At 40.0% G+C, this 23,493-nt stretch overlaps 1 protein-coding gene across 3 annotated transcripts in view; it reads left to right on the top strand.

Moving 5' to 3' along the window:
* LOC114645726 (rho guanine nucleotide exchange factor 40-like) overlaps positions 1-23,493 on the top strand; it is a 252,056-nt gene that overhangs the window by 143,322 nt on the left and 85,241 nt on the right. For all 3 annotated transcript variants that reach the window (XM_051923101.1, XM_051923100.1, XM_028793549.2), the window contains exons 11-13: positions 913-1,061; positions 19,125-19,263; positions 20,563-20,685. In XM_051923101.1, coding sequence (XP_051779061.1) covers positions 913-1,061; positions 19,125-19,263; positions 20,563-20,685 — 411 coding nt within the window. The remainder of the gene's footprint in view (positions 1-912; positions 1,062-19,124; positions 19,264-20,562; positions 20,686-23,493) is intronic.

The raw sequence follows: 23,493 nt of genomic DNA, 5'->3' as shown, positions 1-23,493 counted from the left end.
CATTGGCAGCATCAGGTTGTGAAGATGTTTCTCTGCAGCTGGCACTGTAAGGCTTCCTATTGTAGAGGGTAAAGCAAATTCAGCAAAATCCTGAGAAATCCTGGAGAAAAATCTGATGCAGCCCATAGGAAACCTGCACCTTAGAAGAAGATTTATATTCCAACAAAACAACGACTCCAAGCATGAAGTCAAAGCTACACAGGAATGGCCTAAAAATAATAATGTCCTGGATTGACTGACTCATAGTCTCCAAATCTCAGTCCAACTGAGATTTGTTGGCTGGACGTGAAAAGGCCGTTCACTTACAGTCCCATTGAACCTGATGGAACTTGAGCAGTGTCACGAAAAATGAATGGGGGAAAATGGCAGTGTGCAGATGTCCAGAGCAAATACAAACCTGTGAGTGGAGACTCAAGGCTGGAATTGCCACCACCAAATTTTACGTATGGCTGTTCTTCCTAAAGAAATTAAATTGTTTTAAAGCAAGAAAAAAACAATAATACCGTTAAATGGTCTTTTGACTTATTTGCTGTATTCCCTTTTATATGTTGACTTGCTTATTGTGCTATATTGTACAACGAGCCTTACAGAAAAAAGTTATTCTTATTTCTGACTGTCAAGGGTTTATTCCAATTTAGTTTCCCAAGACTCAAGTGGTACAGATTTAAAATATTTTTTTGCAGTGCTATAATCATTTTGAATTTAATGCAACTATAAGGACCCTATTTTAGTGTACTGTTGGACTTTCATATTCTTATCTGTAGGATTCCTAGGGGTGTGTTTTCATCATAATGATGGATGATGTTTCTTGTCTCTTGGCTTATTTTTTTGTATGCTACATATTTGTATAGTCCTCTAGGATGATGGAGTATAAATAGAGAAATCTTTAGACCAATGTTCCTTTTTTTGCAGACCGTCGCCTCTTGTGTTGATGATCACCAGAAACTAATGAAAACCGTATTGGTAGATGAGAGGATCACTTGCCTACAGATGGAAGGAGGAGCAAAGCTGGCCCGACTTCGCCGAGAGGCAGACCATTCCTCCATGTCTCAGACCTGCAGGTGAGCAGAACATCAGTTAACATGTGTCAGTTGGCTCATATTAATTTTGTTTAATATGCAATATTTAAAGATTGCAAATTAAGAGACCAAAGAGTTTAATTATGCAAGGATTAACTGAAAAAAGAAGAAACAAAGCAAATGTATGGATCATCAGCCCTCAATAACAGAAGAATCTCTGGTGGTAATTCAGCTTATACAGTGCCGGTTATAATGTTTGGGATAAAGACACACTTTTCCTTGATTTACCCCCATGCTCCACAGTTCAAAATTGTGAACCAAACAATTCAGACATGATTAAAGTGCACAATGCAGACTTTCATTTAAGGGTATTTGTGTACACTTTGCTCACACCATGCAGAAATGACAACACTTTTTCTACATGGTTCCCCCATTTCAGGTCTTATAAAGCAATCGTAGTGCTTTGTCACATACAGTATTAATAATAATAATTCATTACATTTATATAGCACTTTTCTCAGTACTCAAAGCGCTATCCACACAGGGAGGAACCGGGAAGCAAACCCACAATCTTCCACAGTCTCCTTACTGCAAAGCAGCAGCACTACCACTGTGCCACCTGTGAGTACATATTCCTGTGAGGACATATTCCTTTCATGCAATGACTGTTTGAAGTCTGGGATTCATGGACATCACCAGGTGCTCAGAATCTGCTCTGGTGATGCTCTGCCAAGCCTCAGATGTATCCATCTTCAGATCATGCTTGTTTTGGGGGGTTGTCCCCTTAACATTTCTCATCAGCTTATGGAAGGCCTGCTCAATTGTATTTATATCAGGTGACTGGCTTAGACATTATTGAGGAGACTATAAAGGAGCTGAGGTGGACAGAATGAAGCTTTGAGCCATGGGATGGAACTGAGGCTGATGTTCTTTCACAAAGTCTTCTTCCAGTGTAGGGCAACAAAACATGAGCTGGCAAAGATAGTGTTTCATCATTATCCTTCCCCATTTATCTTACCTCAGCTTGCATGCATAGCAATTCATCATATGGAGAGAGTTGATTTCTGCTTTGTACCCAGTGCTTCTGTGACTCCAGTCCCCACAACACTAACACAAATTTTTTGTGTCTTCAGAAATGGATCGATTGATTCATAAACGTTATTATTATTATATTATTATTGTTCTGTTTTGCACAGTACATTGAAGTAGGAATGAGCCTTTGTTAATGCTGGAATTTGAAATGTGATTATATTGCCTCAAGTCAAAAGGAAACACAACCTAATCAGAAGAAAGTGATTTGACTGTATTGCGACTCATTTTGAAGTGGGATTAAACAGTCAACAATGAGAAGGTGCTTGGGTAAAGGTGGGAGATGGGGACTGGGTATTGCCTACCCCGATACATGAGTATTCAGATCAAGAGTTGAATCCAGTGTGTTTGGGCAAGGAACACTAAAGAACATGCAAACTCCACTCAGGTAGGACCTGAAAGATGATCCCCAGTTTCCTTACTGTGAGGCTACCACTGCACTACTGTTTAGTTTTTAGTTGTTTTTTTTTAACAATCAAGTTATGTCTAAGGCATTACAACTTTGAACACGAAAACATTGTCAATATTCATATCCATCCATTTCCCAACCCGCTGAATCAGAACACAGGGTCACAGGGGTCTGCTGGAGCCAATCCCAGCCTACACGGGGCGCAAGGCAGGGAACCAATCCTGGGTAGGGCGCCAACCCACCGCAGACATTGTCAATAATACCTACAATATAAATATGACAATATAAATTCACGGCATTAATTATTTTGTGACAGCATTAAAAGGTGAGAAACTATGGGCTAGTGATGACACTGGCCAAGCATTACCAAACCATCACTGAGCCAATGAGGGACTTCCTGAACTTGCACTGACAGCCATTAACCAATTTTGGGCCACAAGGGGAACTTAGTTAAGGGGTCCCTTGCAGAAGCCCCCCATATTGAGCCAGTGTGGTATTTAATTGGGTTTTCCAAGCCCAGACTGCCTATAGTCTACCCACATGTGGCCACTTTGTGTGTGTTGGCTGGGTCTGGTCTTTGTGATAGGAAGGCTAGTATCTTCTCAAGCAACACACTGAGTATTGCTCAGGTGGTTCACTTGTGGACATCTTAAGTATAGATTTTGAATCATAGCTATTTGTGGTTTTAATTGAAAAACTGGAAGAGTTTTCACAAACTGTTAAAACTGGACAAAAAGAATGATGCACAGCAATGTCTGAATTCTGTAAGATTAACATAATTGGAGCAGATAGCTGGAAACAATGACATAATACTAAGATAATATAACCAATTCATGTTGAAGCAACTTTATTAAAATGTATAATATACTTGAATAAATTACACTCACTCAGCAAACTCTTAGCAAAATTTTAATAACACTAGGTAGAGATTCCTTTCACTCTCAGAACATCCTTGATTCAGTTGCACATTAAAGTTGCAGATTTCTCGCTCTACCACGTCCCAAAGGTGTTCTGTTGGATTCAGAGTGAGAAGACCACTGATGAACTATGAACTCATTGTCACGTTCAAGAAACCAGTTGGAGATAATATTCTTTGTGACATGATGCCTTATCATGCTGGAAGTAGCCATTACAACAGGGGTTCCCAACCTGGAATGCTCATGAGGTAGCATTTCATGGGATGCGATGAAGAAGAAGGCTATGACGCAATTTGCCAAAATTAACTGAGGTGTGTTGGTGGTGCAATCAGTGTCTTACAATTTGTCATCATTTGTAGGTCATTTATTCATTAATGCTTCTGTTCTATGATATGGAAAGAGTCCAACATTTCAAGTGCAATTGTCACCCATGAATGAGCTGCAAAAATTTGAAGTTCCTTGCTGCGAGTGGATTGTTCATAAAGTTGATTAAACATTTTTTAAGAGAATGGAATTTGCAATGATCCATAGAGAAGGATGAGATCTAGCATTGATTTCAGTGTAAGCACTGATCATGAAATGTCTCTGATTTCAAGATTTGATTGACATGTTTGTCAGTGTGGGGCAAGGGGGACTGAATTGGATTCAACACTTGCTGCTTACACTCAGCACATCTCTCCTACTCCATACCGCCTGATCTTTGAGATAGACGTTCTAGCTACTAAGCCACCATGTTGCCCATCTTTTACTTTACATATATCATATTTTTAGATGTTCATATACTCCATATGATAAACAAATATCTAATGAATCAGGCCTCTCCTCACCAAAGCAAACTCCACAGTAAGTCAGTCATAACGGCTATTGAGTAGACTTGTTACTGTGAAACACTGACCCACTTGTGTGTTGGCCATGCTTGAGGCTGCCTGATCAAACTGGCCCTTTGTTCTCTAAGCAGGAAGTGTTTGGGGCGGTTTGACTCAGGACAAGCCCGAAGCTGTTTAAGCCCAATCATTAAAATAAAAGTGGGCTCTTTATTTCCGAATAGCCAGCTGCATTCTCATGCATTCAGCACTAGTGTTTACAGTACAATGATTAGTCTCGAAAGAGCAGCGCTTGGGCACAAAAGTGGAACCTCATGTGTCGGAATAAGGCAGTTCAAATAGCTGGCAGAAGCACAACATTTTGTGAAGGGAGAACACGTCAAGCATATGAATACAGCTTGGGAATAACTTTAATCAAATGATGAAATAAATATGAACAATCAGCTCATGGCTATAAGTCAGAGTAGCATAAAAGACAAGACTTGTTTATTATGAGAAGCTCCGGCCTGTGAGACATTGAAATGGATTAAGTGGCTTTGTTAAAGAATGGATGGATTGCTTTTTAGGAAATCTGTCAGAATTCATTACTCTTAATTGCTTCTTTTGCTTTTAAGGCTGGAAATCACTAAGGGTAACATAAAGTTTGAAGTGAGCATCCTAATCTTTGGTCCTAAAGTGTCAGGATTTGCCCTCTGGCTCACAATACCATCAGCGTTGTTTCCCGATTTCAGCACAATGAGTAGGACGACACTTTCATCAGAGATAAACTGTTGGTTTGCACATTCTTGCATTCCTGAAATATTTACAGCCCACAGCTTCTAATCCCAGCAGCCTTGACACAAAATGTGTAATGCATTGTCTGTGCAGGAAAGTGCACAATGGATTTGAAATAAAACCAACTCATGACTTTGTTTATGCCTTTTACACTGTCATGTTTAAAATCTCATATTCTCACATGCTGCACTTAGCAGAGTGACCTCATTATTAGATTAATTTGTCCTGATCTACATAGCTGACTGTTCAGTCAGTGATATATTTGATATTTGATACGCTGTATATAATGTATGTAACAAAATACTTGTCCGGCACATGACTTCCCGTGGCATAAAGTGATTTTGAAGTGTTGACCATGTCACCATATATTTCATATTGAGTAGCTCCAGAGCCTACTGCAGGGATGCCAAGAAAAACGGCAAGCCTTAAAAGTCACAAATAAATTTCATCCAGTTCAGCAACAGTCAACGGTCCTTCTAAGTGCTGTGAGCTACTTAAATCTGCAATGTAAAAAGCAGAAACTCCATCAGCACCAGTGAACACTGCAGCAGGGCTGAATTACATTGGTGTTTTAAGTGGGATAATGAAAAAAAGTAAAGTCTAACTTAACAAAGCGCCAAGTGCTGCAGAAATTGGAAATTGACTCTTCTGGAGAGTGACTGAAGAGTCTCAAAGCTGGGATCTGGAATGCTGGTTGCAATCTAAGTACAAGAAGTAGAAAAGCTGAGGGACTGTTACCTCTGCAGCTCCACAGTCACTTCTCCATCTGCTAGGGTAACCTTGGCTTGGATTCATGGATGTTGGCAAAGCTTTGAGCTCATGAAGCTGGGGAAAAGCCATTGCAGATCAAGTTGCTATCGACTGCAGGTTAGCAGTGTGAAGCATGGCTGGAGATAAGACTCTGCTGGCTGATGAAGATGAAACAGATCATAGGAGAAAAATTATTTGATATCTCTTGCTCTATGTGTTCCCTCAGCGTTCCCCCTACCTTGTCCTTGATATCCTCATGTGTCACATCCTTTCTTGCCCGGCATTTCCTCTCTCGATCACATTCCAATAAAGCCTACTTATTGGAGACAGTCATTTCCAGGCATTTTGGTTGTATTCTGTCCACTTTTTGACTGCCGCTAATGGTAGATTGGCTCCCATTACCCATTGTGAAAACATTATTTGTATTCTTGCAAATACTTTTCATCTTTGAAGGGGAATCAGGTTGTGTCTCATGAATATGGTATATAATGACCTAACGTTATTTGATTAGATGTTATTAAAATGCTCCATTTTAACTGCTCATTTTGTAAAGCTAAAAAACAAATTCTCACAATCAAAAATGAAACTTCACACCACTAAAGTATCATGTCATCATCCCTACCAATGAGACAACACTGCCAAACTGACCAATCAAACCAAAGCCAAGTTGACCAATCAGGCACACGCAGATACAACAGAGCAGTGTTTTATTATAAAGAAGACAGACTGCTGTCTCAGCTTTGGTTTTTTTGTTTTCAGATAAGTTTTGACTAAAGATGAGTTGGATCCTCGATATAAATCTTTTTTGCTAGTTTTCTTGACATTTCTTCCCTTGGTCAGCTGAATTATTCTCACCTTTTGGCAAACTATAACATCTAAAACATGTAAATCAGTTAGTCTCAGTCAGTTTAATAGCGGTTTTCTCACTCAGGTTGGCCTGTTGTTCTCCTCAAAGTAGGGTACATCAGCAGAAATTTTTAATGCCAGATTTCTCTGTCAAAATGATTTTATTTTTTCTGATGTCCAACATATTTTAGTCAACTTTTACAACACATAAAGAGTTTGGTGACCTTATTATGCCTCCAAGGTCACAGGTCTAATAAGCCTACAGTTCTTAGAAAAGTAAAATAACCAATTTCACAAATCAGAAGAGAGATAAGGGGTTGGTAATTCCACTGTTTCACAGCTGTGGAAAACCAAATTTGATTCCCGGCTCAGTCTGTCCACACAAACATACTTCAAGCGGGTTCCTTGTATCTATTGGGGTTTTTTCATTGGTAGCTCCTGTCAGAAAATGTTCATTGTTTTCAAAGGAATGATCTCTTAATGTAAAAATGTGCAATGGACTGGAACCTCATCTAGGGATGGCCACCAGCTTATGCTTGATGCTGCCGTAAATGCTTATAGAGCTCCTACAATCTCGATACAAATTAAATGGACGGGCGGATTTAGGTTCTTACTTAAGATTTGTTAACATTATTACCCAGAATATATTGTAGACAGAATTTTTACTTCTTCCAGATGAACCCCAAGTACTTTGATTTTATTCTCAAATTTGCGCAATTTTCTGTCTATGCTTTTGTCCAGTTTTCTTAGATTTTGTTTTATCTTTACATCACAATTATTGCTTGAACAGACCTCCAGATCCTTCGTATCCTGGCTCATGTGCTGGCTCATTAAGCCTCTTCTATTGTCTATTCCATTTATATCCACCCTGAATTTTATAATAATCAACTTCAGCTCAAAAGCCTCATCTTCTGATGGCTTTATGTAGCAAGTTAACTTAAAGGCAATTGATGGGGGGGATGGGGGGGTGTTTGTAATGGTTGCTGATGAAGACAAGACCCACCCTAGTTTATATTTGCCTCTCAGCAGCAGCAGATTTTAACTGCCAGCCTCACTCCCACAGTCACTGGTGTGCCAAACTGGAAGCTTCACCAGGAGATCCCAGCTGATCGGAACCTTGGAGATGGTCTCATCCATTCTGTTCGATGAACTCCAAGTCAGTATTCCTGTGGCAGTGGTGTCTATTTCTTTTTTTTACTTCTGTGTTTTAATAGTTTACGAGGAACTGCACAATACATTCTTAAAACATGAAGAGAAGACACAAAGTATAGGAAGACTCTAAAGACAAAGAAAATTTACTTAAGCCGAATGAGGTTGACAGTCGTGGTATTGTATGAGGAAGTCAGGAGTGGCAGAGAAGTATGTAAGAGTTGTACAAGATATGTACGAGGGAAGTGTGACAGTAGTGAGGTCTGCGGTAGGAGTGATGGATGCATTCAAGTTGGAGGTGGGATTACATCAGGGATCGGCTCTGAGCCCTTTCTTATTTGCAATGGTGATGGACAGGTTGACAGACGAGATTAGACAGGAGTCCCCATGGACTATGATGTTTGCTGATGACTTTGTGATCTGTAGCGATAGTAGTGAGCAGGTTGAGGAGACCCTGGATAGGAGGAGATATACTCTAGAGAGGAGAGGAATGAAGGTGAGTAGGAACAAGACAGAATACATGTGTGTAAATGAGAGGGAGGTCAGTGGAATTGTGAGGATGCAGGGAGTAGAGTTGGCGAAGGTGGATGAGTTTAAATACTTGGGATAAACAATTCAGAGTAACGGGAATTGTGGAAGAGAGGTGAAAAGAGAGTGCAGGCATGGGGGAATGGGTGGAGAAGAGTGTCAGGAGTGATTTGTGACAGACGGATATCAGAAAGAGTGAAATGAAAGGCCTACAGGATGGTAGTGAGACCAGCTATGTTATATGGGTTGGAGACAGAGGCACTGACCAGAAAGCAGGAGACAGAGCTGGAGGTGGCAGAGTTAAAGATGCTAAGATTTGCACTGGGTGTGACGAGGATGGATAGGATTGGAAATGAGGATATTAGAGGGTCAGCTCAAGTTGGACAGTTGGGAGACAAAGTCACAGAGGCGAGATTGCATTGGTTTGGACATGTGCAGAGGAGAGATGCTTTGTATATTGGGAAAAGGATGTTAAGGATAAAGCTGCCAGGCAAGAGGAAAAGAGGAAGGACTAAGAGAAGGTTTATGGATGTGGTGAGAGAGAACATGCAGGTGGTGGGTGTAATAGAGTAAAATGCAGAAGACAGAAACATATGGAAGAAGATGATCCACTGTGGCAACCCCTAACGGGAGCAGCCAAAAGAAGAAGAAGAAAGAATAATGATTGGAGAGGGTAATTCTTCTGCTGATCTTTGTCTCTCCTTTGAGGTTGTAATACCAGTGTCAGATTTTGAGGAATAAATGATGGAAGTGTAGACTGAGATAAATAGGAAAAAAACAGGCCTGGAATATTTTCTACCAGTTGCTGTTATAAAATTTCAATCCAAAACTTGAAAGTGCACCTTGTCTTAATGATATTCAATTTAATTTATTGTTTGCATACTTGAGGATACAGTGAAAAGGCTCATCCTGAAGATTATATAAACAGAAAGCTTAGTTATCATGATTACTATATAGCACATTAAGAAAATGGGAGTACAACAAATAAGAGGTAAATTGCACATAATTCCCACAAAAATAAGGAAATGCAGTGTGTGCAGTGATTTTAGCCTATATATGAAATAAGGCTGAGTCTAGTTAATATGACTGCGGTGGGCTGGCAACCTGCCCGGAGTTTGTTTCCTGCCTTGCAACCTGTGTTGGCTGGGATTGGATAATGGATGGATGGATGGATAGTTAATATGAATTGCATATTTATTTCTCTTTATCATTAAATCTGAAGCCTAACCCAGCCTGCTCTGCACCCAGCTGCCTTTTTTTCAGTGAGCCAGCTCTCTGTTTATTTATCTACAAGTGGGGGTTTTCAGTGGAAACTTGCAATGGCATCCCCACATTTGCATTGACTTAATTTATCACTCAAACAGCATTATGTAGACATCTCAACTGTCAGGCAACAAAACTGCGTTGTACACAAAATTAAACAAATTCTACTGTAAACATATCCATCTGGTCTACTTACGGCACATCAGACCTGGATGGCCACCCAAGCAGCTGCATGTCCATGTCTCACAGTAAAGGCCAACAGCGTCTTAATTGGAGGAAGCTGCTAATTCCAGACGTCTCTTTTCTGAGTCCACTTATTCTGAATCAGTGTCAGGTGGTGGGGTCAGTTTGTTAATTTTTATATTTAATTTGATTGAAACACAGCATAAATTTAATGACTGCTGGCAGCGACAGACATACCTCTTGTTGGAGTGCAAATCCTTCTCACTTTAAAGGCAGGTACACTCCTATCCACACAGCGACAACCTCCAATTAACCTTCTGTAACATACATGTCGTTACTGTCCTGATCTGGATTTTGTTTCTAACTTTTTGCAGCTCTTTTTTGGTTTTGAAAGCAAAGGAATGTAGTGATTAAATGTACTTTGTGTTTGTTTCAATACATTTTTGCAATGTTTAAAGTTAAGTCTTACAGCAGCAGCGTGTTGTTTATGTTATTGACACCGCCATTTTGGGACTTTTTTGGTGATGGTTGCTATGCTATTACTAGGTAAGGTCACCTAAAAGTGACATCAATGGGCCAAAAGGATAACAGTCAACATTAAGCACTTCCTGGTTTTTCAAGTTCATGCATACAACAGAGAAAAAAACAGTAGTTAGTGTTTTTGAACTTATTTTTTACAATTCTTTTTTTATTTATTATGATTTTGGTCACACATTTTGGTTCTTGTTTCTTGAAATTATGTTGATTTTGGTTTCCTCTGCTACATTTTTTTAAAAATTTCAATTCTGGTTTCACATTTTGAGCTTGTTTATTAGATTATTGTCTTCCTAGTATCAATATTTGCCTGTCACCCATCTCCATATTTAATTTTTAATTAAATAATGCTGTCACCCGGTGGTGTCTGTGTATTTGGGATATAAGACTAAAACCATAGTACAGTGGTACCTCGGTCCTTAATCCGTTCCAGATCCTTGGATTTATACCAAACAGGACTTATATGAAACACATTTTTCCCATAAGAAATAAAGGGAAAATGATTAATCCGTTTCCATGAAAAAAAATCCTATTGTTATTGGCATATTATACATTGATGGGGTTGAATAAAATAATTTAAACACTGCTTAATACTAAAATACATAAATACAAAAGCAATTAGATGAAATAAATGAAAATTTAACCTCACTTTTCCTTGGTGAGAAGAGTCAAGTGCCTACTAGGATGGTGCTGGGAAGGGAGGAGGAGGAGATGTTATTGTTTAGAAGGAGAGTCCCCTTCCAATAAAACTTCAGGAATCTGAAATTCTGGTGTTTTGTCTCTTTCTCTTTTCTGTCTCTTTTCCCTACTTGGACCTGGTTGAGGCTCACCAGGTTTGACTTTTACTAAAAATCTGTCCAAAAAACTTTGCTTCTGCCTTCTTCTCAGATTCCAGACAATACTATTACGGCTTGTTTGGGCTTTGTTGGATTGGTACTTCTCTATAAAGTTTTTGACATCCATCCATTTGGCAAAGATTTCCTTGATTAATGAAGTAGGGGCTTCCTCTATCTCCTCCTCCTCCGAGCCTGAAGTGAGTGCATCCATCTTAGTCTTGTGCTCCTCCTTCTCAAGTTCCTGCAGCTCCTCAGTGGTCAGCTCTTCCCTGTGCCCCTCCACTAACTCCTCCACATCACCATCACTCACATCCAGACCCATGGACCTGCCCAGAGAGACAATATCCTCCACTATAGGCACAGCCTCAAAGCCCTCAAAGTCCCTTTCAGTCACAGCTTCTGGCCACAAATTCCTCCAAGCAGAGTTCATTGTTCTGTAGGAAACGTCCTGCCAAGCTTTGTCAATGAGAATTATGCAATGGACGATAGTAAAGTGATGTTTCCAAAACTCTCTCAGGGTTAATTCTGTGTCAGAGGTCACTTCAAAGCACCTCTGGAATAGTGCTTTAGTGTAGAGTTTCTTGAAATTACTGATTTACATTTACATTTACATCATTTAGCAGACGCTCTTATCCAGAGCAACTTACAACAGTGTTTGTTAGTTTTTTGCATACTCCTTGGGGTCAGAGCGCAGGGTCAGCCATTATACAGCACCCCTGGAGCAATTACAGGTTAAGGGCCTTGCTCAAGGGCCCAGCAGAGTAGGATCTCTTTTGGCAGTAACGGGGATTTGAACCGGCAACCTTCCGGATACCAGCGCAGATCCTTAGCCTCAGAGCCACCACTCCGCCTGCTGGTCCATGGGCTGAATGAGAGGAGTCATGTTAGGGAGCAGGAACTTTACAGTGATGAAGTCTAACTCCGGCAGCACATAGTCCTGCAAGCTTGAAGGGTGAGCTGGAATATTGTCCATTATGAGGAGGGCCTTCAGAGGCAGGTTTTTCTCCTCTAAATAACTTTTTACACTTGGCCCAAACACAACATTAAATCACTCACTGAAATATTCTGTGGTTACCCAAGCCTTGCTGTTTGACCTCCACATCACAGGTAACTGAGTTTTCTGCACGTTATGTTTCTTAAAGGCCCACGGGTTTTCAGAGTGGTAGATCAGTAGATGCTTCAGTTTGCAATCCCCACTTGCATTGCCACAGAACAAGAGAGCTAGCCTGTCCTTCATTGTCTTGTGCCCTGGCAATGCGTTCTCCTCTTGTGTTATATAGGTCCTGTTAGGCATTTTCTTCCAAAACAGGCCTGTTTCATCACAATTAAAAACTTGTTGGGGAACAAAACCCTCAGCCTCCACAAATTTCCCAAACTCTGTAACAAAATCATTGGCGGCATCTTTATCAGCACTGGCTCCCTCTCCATTCCTCACAACACTGTGAATGCCAGTCCTCTTCTTAAAATTATCAAACCAGCCATGGCTGGCTTTAAACACTTCACTTTCTTGGCTCGTTCCTGCATTTTTTTTCAAAAGATCGGCATGCATCAGTTTTGCCTTTTCGCAAATAATTGCTTCCAATACGCTATCGCCGGCACACTGTTTTTCTGTTATCCAGATCAAAACCAATTTTTCAACATGCTCTAATGTCCATGATCTTTGTTTGGTAATTGATTTCACCCCCTTCGCAACGTTAGCCGATTTAATAACGTCTTTGTTTTTCACAATCATAGATACCGTCATTCTCGGCATACGGTATGCAGCAGCCAAGTCCCGGATACGTATGCCACCTTCATACTTTTCAACAATCTCTTTTTTCATCTCCATGATGATCCTAACCATTTTCTTCATTGCTTGGCTCTTCTCATTAACTTTCTTAGAACTCATGGTTAATGAATTTACTAAAAATGTACGCGAAACAACACAAAATCACGTGTAAAATTCACAGAGAGTTATAGCGCGGGTTGTTCACTGAATGCTAGCAACTGGCATACTGACGCTCGTTGGCAGTTGTGGCTTTGTCTCAAGAGAGATTATCAAGGGTAGTGCGCGGTGTTCTAGCACGCGAGTCGTATTCCAAATAAAGGTCATATACCAAGCAAAATTTTCAGCGTATACCAAGTTGGACTTATTCCACAGCGGACATATACTGAGGTACAACTGTAAATATATTAATATCAGCACTGTCTATGAGGTGGACACAGAAGATACTATAGGGCAACTGTTGGTAGCCTACTTTGCATTGCATTTACTCCCAGAAAAAGCGATTCAAAAACATTCAATTTTTTTCAACAATAAAAAATATTATTGCGTGTAACAGAAACATGTAAATACCAAAACATAAAGTACAGAACAAAAGGCATGCCTAGTGTCCATTACTGTACTGATGCAGATTTAGTACACATACCTGTGAAATGTTTTGAAACAGTCACTAATGCACAGCACAATCGAACAGTAGACACATTTCTTTATGCACTTTTCTTATAATATTTTTTTCTGTTGCTTGAGAATGAGATGGTAGAATGTCTGATTGCATGATTGATGCTCCCCTTGTGTTATAGTAGGGTACCACAACGCAAAGCTTAGTGACTTCCACTTTACCTGTGGCACGAACATTGACCATCCATTCTGTTCGATGAACACCAAGACAGTATTCCTCTGGCAGATGTGTCTATTTGTTTTTTTTTTTTTTTTAATTTTAGTGTTTTAATAATTTACATGGAACTGTGCAGACAATACTTAAAACATGAAGAGACGGTAACAACGGTAGAGGAAGACCGTAAAGACAAAGAAAGCATACTTAAGCCAAATGTGGTTGACAGCCACTGGCAGAATTTTTCTAAACCTACCAATCACTGATATATTTTTTCACACATGCAATTTTAGCATTTAAAGAATAATGATTGGTGAGGTTAATTCTTCTGCTGATCTTTGTCTTTCCTTTGAGGATGCAATACCAGTGTCAGATTTTGAGGAGTAAATGACGGAAGTGCAGACTGAGATAAATTGGAAAAAAGTTGCTTCATTGTGAACAGGACATAGGGGGTCAGCGTCTTTATCTTTTCACTTGACCACAATCATTTTGCCCTTTTACCACATAGATACTGCACCCCACGGAACTGATACACAATTGCAGTCTCCAGGCATGTCACAGCAGTATGGTTATACAGTGCCATATGCATCAGTTTCACTATTTGTGTCGATGTCTGATGACCAGTTCACATTGTCATCACTGTCACTTGATTCAACTGATGGTTCAGTTTCAGTTGCCATTGTGTTTTTGGTTGAAGACTCCACCCCATTCACGAATATTGATGAGTTACCTTAGTGTGGCAGTCAGATAGAAATATTTATAATATTTTGCAGCATATTGTTATTTCATCCACTTGACGGCAGCAGAATACTGTCTCAAGAGTTATTCAGGCTTTAATACTGTAAATAGGATCATTAATCGTCACCCCAAGTCCGACTTGTAGGAAACTGTAATTACATAGAATTCCGAGCCCAAGACATCCTCAGGGTTAACTGCATGAGGTAAATGTTCATAGCTTGTATTGTTTATCATTCAACAAGTGTAAATAGTTTATATTGTATATTCTGAAGTGCCTTCAGAAAGTATTCAGACCCCTTCACTTTTTACCTATTTTGTTATGTTACAGCCATATGCTAAGCCATTTTAATTCATTTTTGCTCTTGTCAAACAACACTCAATATTCTAGAATGACAAAGTGAAAGTAGAATTGTAGAAAGTTTATTCAAAAGAAAATGTTATCATTCCAGGGTTTCCAAAAGTGATGGTAAACTGTCTATTGCTGCTCTATCATCTAATTGCAGATGGAACAATATTTTCATACAGCACCTTTTCGTAGTAAAAACAATTCTCTTTATTAGTTCAAACCTAAATTAAAACTATTATTATGTATTTTATGCAGTTAGAGCATAGACCGGTTAAGTGACCTGCTTAGAGTCACTTAAAATGCGTGTATATTTTGTCCTGTCTATGGATGTTTCTTGCCTTATACGTACTTTAAATCAGGTTGAGACTAGCTAAGAAGGTGGGCACGTTGTGAATTGGAGGCTGGCAAAATTAAGGACCCAGCTAGTTGGCTTTTTATGCATTAAAATTATTTTGTCATGCTATTACTTAGTGACCTTCTTATTCATGAACTCTTCGTGATGGCCACCTTTCTTTTCAAATTCCCCGTTATTTCCATTCATAAAAACAGGGGCGCCTTATTATATTTTTGGCTGTTTAATTTAATCCACTTTACATTTCTCATTTCTACTTACAAGCCTAGATAGATAGATAGATAGATAGATAGATAGATAGATAGATAGATAGATAGATAGATAGATAGATAGATAGATAGATAGATAGATAGATAGATAGATAGATAGATAGATAGATAGATAGATAGATAGATAGATAGATAGATAGATAGATAGATAGATAGATAGATAGATAGATAGATAGATTCTTTATTAATCCCAAGGGGAAATTCACATAGTCCAACAGCAGTATACTGATAAAAAAACCAATATTAAATTAAAGAGTGATAACAATGCAGGTATACAGACAGACAATAACTTTGAATAATGTTAACGTTTACCCCCCCCCGGTGGAATTGAAGAGTCACATAGTTTGATGGAGGAACGATCTCTTCAGTCTGCCAGTGGAGCAGGACAGTGACAGAAGTCTGTCGCTGAAGCTGCTCCTCTGTCTGGAGATGATACTGTTCAGTGGATGCAGTGGATTCTCCATGATTGACAGGAGCCTGCTCAGCGCCCGTCACTCTGCCACGGATGTCAAACTGTCCAGCTCCATGCCTACAATAGAGCCTGCCTTCCTCACCAGTTTGTCCAGGCATGAGGTATCCCTCTTCTTTATGCTTCCTCCCCAGCACACCACCGCGTAGAAGAGGGCACTCGCCACAACCGTCTGATAGAACATCTGCAGCATCTTATTGCAGATGTTGAAGGACGCCAGCCTACTAAGGAAGTATAGTCGGCTCTGTCCTCTCTTGCACAGAGCATCAGTATTGGCAGTCCAGTCCAATTTATCATCCAGCTGCACTCCCTGGTATTTATAGGTCTGCACCCTCTGCACACAGTCACCTCTGATGATCACGGGGTCCATGAGGGGTCTGGGCCTCCTAAAATCCACCACCAGCTCCTTGGTTTTGCTGGTGTTCAGGTGTAGGTGGTTTGAGTCGCACCATTTAACAAAGTCCTTGATTAGGTTCCTGTACTCCTCCTCCTGCCCACTCCTGATGCAGCTCACGATAGCAGTGTCGTCAGCGAACATTTGCACGTGGCAGGACTCCGAGTTGTATTGGAAGTCTGATGTATATAGGCTGAACAGGACCGGAGACAGCACAGTCCCCTAGTGCACTATAAACTAATTAACAATATGGTTTAGATAAAAGAAAACATAATATGACCTGCAACCAAACAAAATAAACAAACAAATAAAGAAGATTAATTTTTTCTTCTGTGTAAATGAAGTTTGGTGACAGGGTCAATAATTCTGTTATTGAGTTAAGTTCAGATTCTGATTGTCTGATATTCAAAACATTGAATAAAGTTGATTTTAGCATGATATCTGTGTGTGTGTCCACATGTGTGTCTGTGGAAATCAGAAGTGATTTTGTAATCTTAAAATTACTATTTTCATCTGAAAATTACTATTTTTTTTATTTTTGCATTCTGTAAAGCTATTGGGTAACTACATCCTAGCAAAGAAGAGATCTCTACCCAGAATACTGAGACCTATTGTTTCGTTCCATTTACCTCCAAAGTCGGATGTCGGAGACGGGAATGACATCACATCCAAGTTGTCCGTGTTCCATTAAAATTTTGTAAAGCTAATGTAGAAGCCTTGCAGAAAACCGTTGCTGTACTTACTTTTTTGGAATAAATACCAGTTGATAACCTTGCATTACGCAGTATTTTGCACATCCAAACACCATAGCAACATGTCCACAGATATAAGTTGGATGGTGCTGTGTGTAGGACTGATTTAATGAGACACAAATAGATAGACGTGCTAATAAAGAGTAAAATACTACAACTTTCACTGAAGTTTTGGAATGAAATTATAATCTGAAGTCAGAAAAACGTGGACTTGACAGACCAGTCCTGAGTTTCAGAGTAGGAAATCCAACTTGTGGAGACATTCCAGTTGAAAATTTCAATTAGGAACTCAAATTCTGACTTCTCAGTTTAAATGGAACATAGCATAAGTACAATGATAACTTCCAGAAAATAATTGAACTGTCTTCTTCAAATAAGTCATTAACCGAGTTTTTTGCAATCTACTACTACATTTAATCATGGGACCAGATCAATTGATTTGCAAAATTTTTTCATAGGTATTTTTTAAAATTGATTTAAATATACATTGTGAGACTTTCCCGGACCCCACCAGTCGGAAACCACATCTTTGTAAAAAGCACACGTTTATTCTTTATTAAATAACACAGTGTCACACAGCACACAATGCACACAGCAATAATCACCCTTAAATAAACTCTATCTCAGTCCTTGGCCGCTTCTACTCTCCTCCTGGGAGCTTTGTCCTTCTCCCACTCCCAACTCTGGCTCCTCGACTGTAAGGAGTCGGCCCCTTTTATTCCTGCCCAGATGTGCTCCAGGTGACTGACTTCCGCCACACCAGGAAGTGCTGCCCTTTGCCCCGGAAGCACTCCGAGTCATCCCTGGCAGGTTCCTCCGCCGTCTTGCCGAGTTTGGCGGAAGTAACTATATTCGGGTCCCACGAGGTTTAAAGCGCCCTCTGGCAGTGGCCACGGGTCCCAACGAGTCAGAATCTTTGCTCTCTTTTCCCGTGGTCCTCTCCTGCTCCATGGCGGTTGCCCCCTCGTGGCCCGGAAGCTATTCCCACCACCTTCCGGTCCTTTTAGGTGTCCCAGCCAGGTAATGACCCTGGCCATCTGCGACAACATGTTCAAACACACTGAGGCACACACGTATATATACACTGTCAGAGAAATTTTTAAGTGAAGATGGCTGGCTGCTTTGTGAGTTATGGTACTCACACATTCACTTTGTGGCATATAGATACACACAGATATCACTCCTAAAGTTACTTCTAAAGTTTGTAAATTGTATTCAGGGAACCCTAACTTTAAAAATCTGATGTTGAAATGCTATTCCCTTTATGTAAGCACTGATGGTGATTGTAAAAATCTAACCAGTTGTACAATTCATTTTTACTTAAGGAGGCCTTTAGGATGCCACTTAGTTACCGCTGTTTGTTTTTTGTTTTTTTTTTCTCTGGAATTTCTCTTTGCAACACTTTTTTTATTATTTCATAATCTTTTCTCTCACAGAAGGGTGTAACTTCTAGATTTATGTGTTTCTTGCAAATCGGGGCACTTTGTTTTGTATTAATAGTTTATCTCACTCTGGAATAGATTAACCTACTCTAGTTTGCACGTTGTAGGAGGGCCATCTTTATATTTTTTGAACAGTTTCAAATAGCCATGTTTTATCTGTAAGTAGAGCTCACAAATCACATTCTAATGGGCCAGCGTCATTTGAACCCATTCGCACATTCCTTCTGTTTGTTTTCTTTGTAATCATACAGTCCCATATTATCTCAGCATTAGACACAGACCCAAGGGAATGGCCTTTAATGAGTTCTCGCTCCACTTTCACATTCCATTCGACTTCTCTGAGTGCTCCTGTGGATGTCTCCAGTGAATATGTGCAGTATCTTTGATAAAACATACTTCCTTTATAATGACTACACTGTTTTTGTTTAAGCAAATCCAAATGCTGTCATTTCCCTGAGTCCTCAAATCTGCCTTTGAAACAGCAGGTCATTTTATATTTCAATCATATCACCTCTGTAAAAACGGAAGCTACCAGTGTAGGTGTGTGATGAGTGGAAAGAATGATTAAAACTAGGAAGTAATGCTTTAAAGCAAAACATTGTTACCTACGCTTAATCAGAGTATTTTTGAATTTCTGTTCTTTTCAGGGATTCACTCTCCACCACCTCTGACCTTTATAACAGAGTGGATGATGCTCTTCATCAGTTGGTCATGCTATCTAATCAACGGCTGCGGGACCTGGAAACCATTGGACGACTGGGTGCCTTAGAATCCAAACTGGAAAAGGTTGTACATGTCTGCCAAATCTCTTTCATTTAAGTAGCAGGCCAGAATATATATCCAAGGAAAAGTCAAAATTTTTCACTTTCATTTTGAAGGATTTATGTAAACAATTCGATAACCATAGGCTGACTTATAGGAAAATCAGATTTCTTTGTTTGCCTAGAACAGGGGTGGGCAAATTCATTCCTGGAGGGCCGCAGTGGCTGCGGGTTTTTGTTCCAACCCAGTTGCTTAATTAGAAAACAATCCTTGCCAATAATTACATTTCATGGCTTGTTAGTGCTTTAACTCTGCTATGTCAAGTCATTCTCATATCCTAGATTTGTTTTCCATTCTAAGGATATCATCCCAATACTTTGAAGTGTAAAACGGATGGGTAATTCTCAGTCCTTCACATTTTTCTCTTCTCTTTCCTTCCAAGTATTTAATTAAACCAAATAGTGCACAATAAATACACACAGGTGTAAAAGGTAACAAGCAAAATGGATAACTGCTGGTTTATTTTGTCCTTTGCATCTTATTGCTAATAAGGAGCAATTAAAAACCAAGAATGCAGCTGTTTAAGACTTAAATAAGCAATAAGGGTTCAAAATCTTAATGAGGGAGATAACTAAAATGAAGCAGAAGTGTTTCTAGAGCAATACGTGCCTCTTATTAAGCAATTGGGTTGGAACAAAAACCTGCAGCCACTGCGGCCCTCCAGGAATGAATTTGCCCACCCCTGGCCTAGAAGGATTCTACCAAAAATAACACTTTTCTGTTACATTGTTCTTCTCATTTTCCTTTTCTTTGTACTTAACATTTCTCAAGCACTCATTCATTTGGATTAAAGTTTCTTATGAAACACCACAGTACATATAGGCAAGGCATCAACAGCACACTATCTCTAGGTAAGCATGTCTTGACTTAAAGAGCACCTCCAGACATTAGTGTTATCAGCACATAAGACTCTCCTGAAGTTAAAGGCAGATTTATTTACAGCAGTCAAAGAATAAAGAAATATTTTATTACCTGACACCAACAATTGCAAAAACAAGGTTACCATTGTTAATTGTCAATCCTTATCCTAGAACTTGGAGTCATAGTTCTTAATATAATTATTACAATCTTCAGATACTATGCTCAGTGAATCATACATCATGACCCACCTCTGGTTTCCTGAAGCCAATGAAGTGTTGCGTCACCCAAAGAAGCATCCAGTTTTGAGTAACTCTTATTTGCATATGAATACAGTATATTGCTTTTCAGCCTGGTATTTGCCAAATTGCACTTTTAACCATCTGATGTCTTATTTATCTGCAGGTGGTTCACTGGGCATCAGAGGTTGGAATGACCAGCCTGGAGAGCTACAAAGATCTTGGGGACTCCCTGGAGTTACTTAGGCAAAAACAGAAGGAGTTTATTGAATTCAGTCGGACAGCAGGGGTACAGAATATCTATCTATCTATCTATCTATCTATCTATCTATCTATCTATCTATCTATCTATCTATCTATCTATCTATCTATCTATCTATCTGTCTGTCTGTCTGTCTGTCTGTCTGTCTGTCTGTCTGTCTGTCTGTCTGTCTGTCTGTCTGTCTGTCTGTCTGTCTGTCTACAGTGGATTCAAAAGTATTCGGACCCCTTCAGTTTCTGCACACTTTATTGGCTCTAGATTTAGTTTTAAATGGAAATTTTTGCCATTTTTACCCATCTGTCTATACTACATAAACCATAATGACAATGTGAAAACTGAAGACACAGAGACACTTAATTCAGTACTTGATAGAAGCTCATTTGGCAGAAATTATAGCTTTGAATCTTCTTGGGAGAGTCTCCGAAAACTTTGCACTCCTGGGTTCGGGCAGTTGATCCCATTTTTCCTGATTTTTCCTCTTAAACTCCTTTAGATTGGATGGGAAGCATCTGTATGCTGCCATCTTCAGGTCTCTTCACAGAAGTTGTATGGGGTTAATTCTGGTCTGTGGCTGGGCCACCCATGTAAAATCACAGACTTGTCCCAAAGCTACACTAGTATTGCCTTGGCTTTATGCTTCAGATCATTGTTGTGCTGAAAGGTGAACCATTAAAGGTCACATACACTCATGAGCAGGTCTTCTTCAAAGACCTCTCTGTATTTAGGTACATTCATCCATCCATCAGTTCTGACCATTCTCCTTGTCACTGCCACTGAGAAGCACCCTATAACATGATTCCACCACCACCATGGTGATGAACAATGCTTGGTCTTCATCAGACAAAGTTTTTAATGTTTGTCTCACTGAACTTATTCATCATACTCCCAGAGTGCTATAAGCTGTCATCATATGCCTTTTACTCAGATAGTAGCTTCTGTCTAGCCACGCTACCATGAACACCAGATTGATGCAGTGCTGCTGACCTTTAAAGCTCTGTTAGAGTGACCTCCCTTGCCAAGGCCTGTTTTGCCAAGTTACTCAGTTGCTTAAAATCATTGTCATTATAAAAGGTGAACCGTCACCACAATTTAAGGTGCTATGTACTCTAATGCAGGTTTTATTCAAGGACATCTCTCTATTTGGCTATATTCATCCTTCTTTCATTTCTGACCAGTCTCCCTATCCTTGCCACTAAGAAGCACCCCTTAGCATGACACTACCACCACCATGCTTCACCTTAAGGATGGTATGAGCGATGTAGCTAGTGCACGTGGCTGCTCTTCAGAAACTCCCTCTTAATCAATATTTCAATGGGAAACAAACACACCTCCTCGTTGCGGGATCAGCTCAGACTTGCTGGCTTGCGTCACGCAGGGCTTTGAACATTTAAAACACTGTGCTGCCACCGTCATATGGTCTCGCTTCCCTGTCTCTCTTCCCCCAGACTCCCTCTGCTCCGGTCATTGCTTCAGAGCCACTGTACCCCCTTGATGAGGAAGACTTTGTGTTCTTTCATCAAGCTTGTGTCAGAAAGTTGCACAGGAGATTACAGCAGGATTTCCAAAGAGTAGAAACTTTATTGCTGTTCTGGCAGATACAAACATAAGTCTCTTTCAGAAGCGATCCTGCCACACAAGGAACAGCTGTCAAACTTGACGCCTCAGCCCCGACTCCTGGTCAAAAGAACACAAAGTCTGCTTGGAAGCAGCGACCAGAGTAGAGGAAGTCTGGGGGGAGAGAGACAGGAGAGTGAGACCATAGGACAGACACATCATGGTCTTTAAAATGTTCAAAGCTCCGCGCAAGGAACATGTTGTGTGGCAAGCTAGCAAGCCTGCAGCTGTTCCCTCAAAGAGAAGGTGTAAGCGTGTGTTTGTTTCCCACTGAAATACTGTTTAAGAGGGAGTTTCTGAAGAGCGGTCCACATCTGCTTGTGACAGTGCTCACAATGGATTTAGGCAAGTGATGAGCAGCTCCTGGTCTTCACCAGACGTGGTGCTTGGAGTTCTGCCCAAAGTGTTCAACATTTGTCTCATCAGACCAGAGAATCTTTTTCCTCATTTTCTCAGAGACCTTTAACCTCCTTAGCATGATCTTAACTCTTGGGAAAATGCGCCAAAAATAGTGATTTATTTTTTTCAAAGAGAAAAAAATGTTATAATATGTAGCAGAAACATGTAAGTTCCAAAATGTCAGCATAAATACAGTAGGATAGTTATGTCTAGTGTGCATTACTTCTCTGGTCCAGATTTAGTGTATGTCCTTTGTTTGATATTTTTTGAAACAGTCATGAACACAGAGCCCGACATCATAATAGGGACAGTAGAAGTATATTTCTTTGAACACTTTTCTTATATTTTTCCTATTGCTTGCACATGAATGGGTCTGAACAGTGCTTAGGAGGCCAACATCTTGCTTGTCCTTGCGCTTGATCACAATTATTTTCCCTTTTTGTCATGTCCTTCATGTGGCATCTTTTCAGACAGTCCCCAACACCCATCCCAATCAGGACAATAGAAGTGTGTTTCTTTTCTTATAATTTTTTTTTTCTATTGCTGATGCATGAGAGGGTAGAATGTCAGAACCTGATCCACACGACAATGCCACCAATTGTGTTATTGTAGGTTTCCACAGTGCAACGCACCTTTATCCTGACACAAACATTTACCGTTGTCATGTTGTGATCAGAGCTTAGCGGGCTTATGTCTTTTTCCTCCCTCCACTTGATTGCAATTGTTGTACCTTTTTTGTCATGCAGCTACTTTCTCATGCTAAAGCTTCACCTGACTGAAGTCACTAAACATATCACTGCAATGAGGTATGCATCAGTTTCA

This window comes from Erpetoichthys calabaricus, chromosome 2, assembly GCF_900747795.2.
Source record: "Erpetoichthys calabaricus chromosome 2, fErpCal1.3, whole genome shotgun sequence".
In the NCBI taxonomy this organism is placed as follows: domain Eukaryota; kingdom Metazoa; phylum Chordata; class Cladistia; order Polypteriformes; family Polypteridae; genus Erpetoichthys; species Erpetoichthys calabaricus.
The sequence above is the reverse complement of the archived record's forward strand: the minus strand, read 5'-3'. Positions and strand labels throughout refer to the sequence as shown.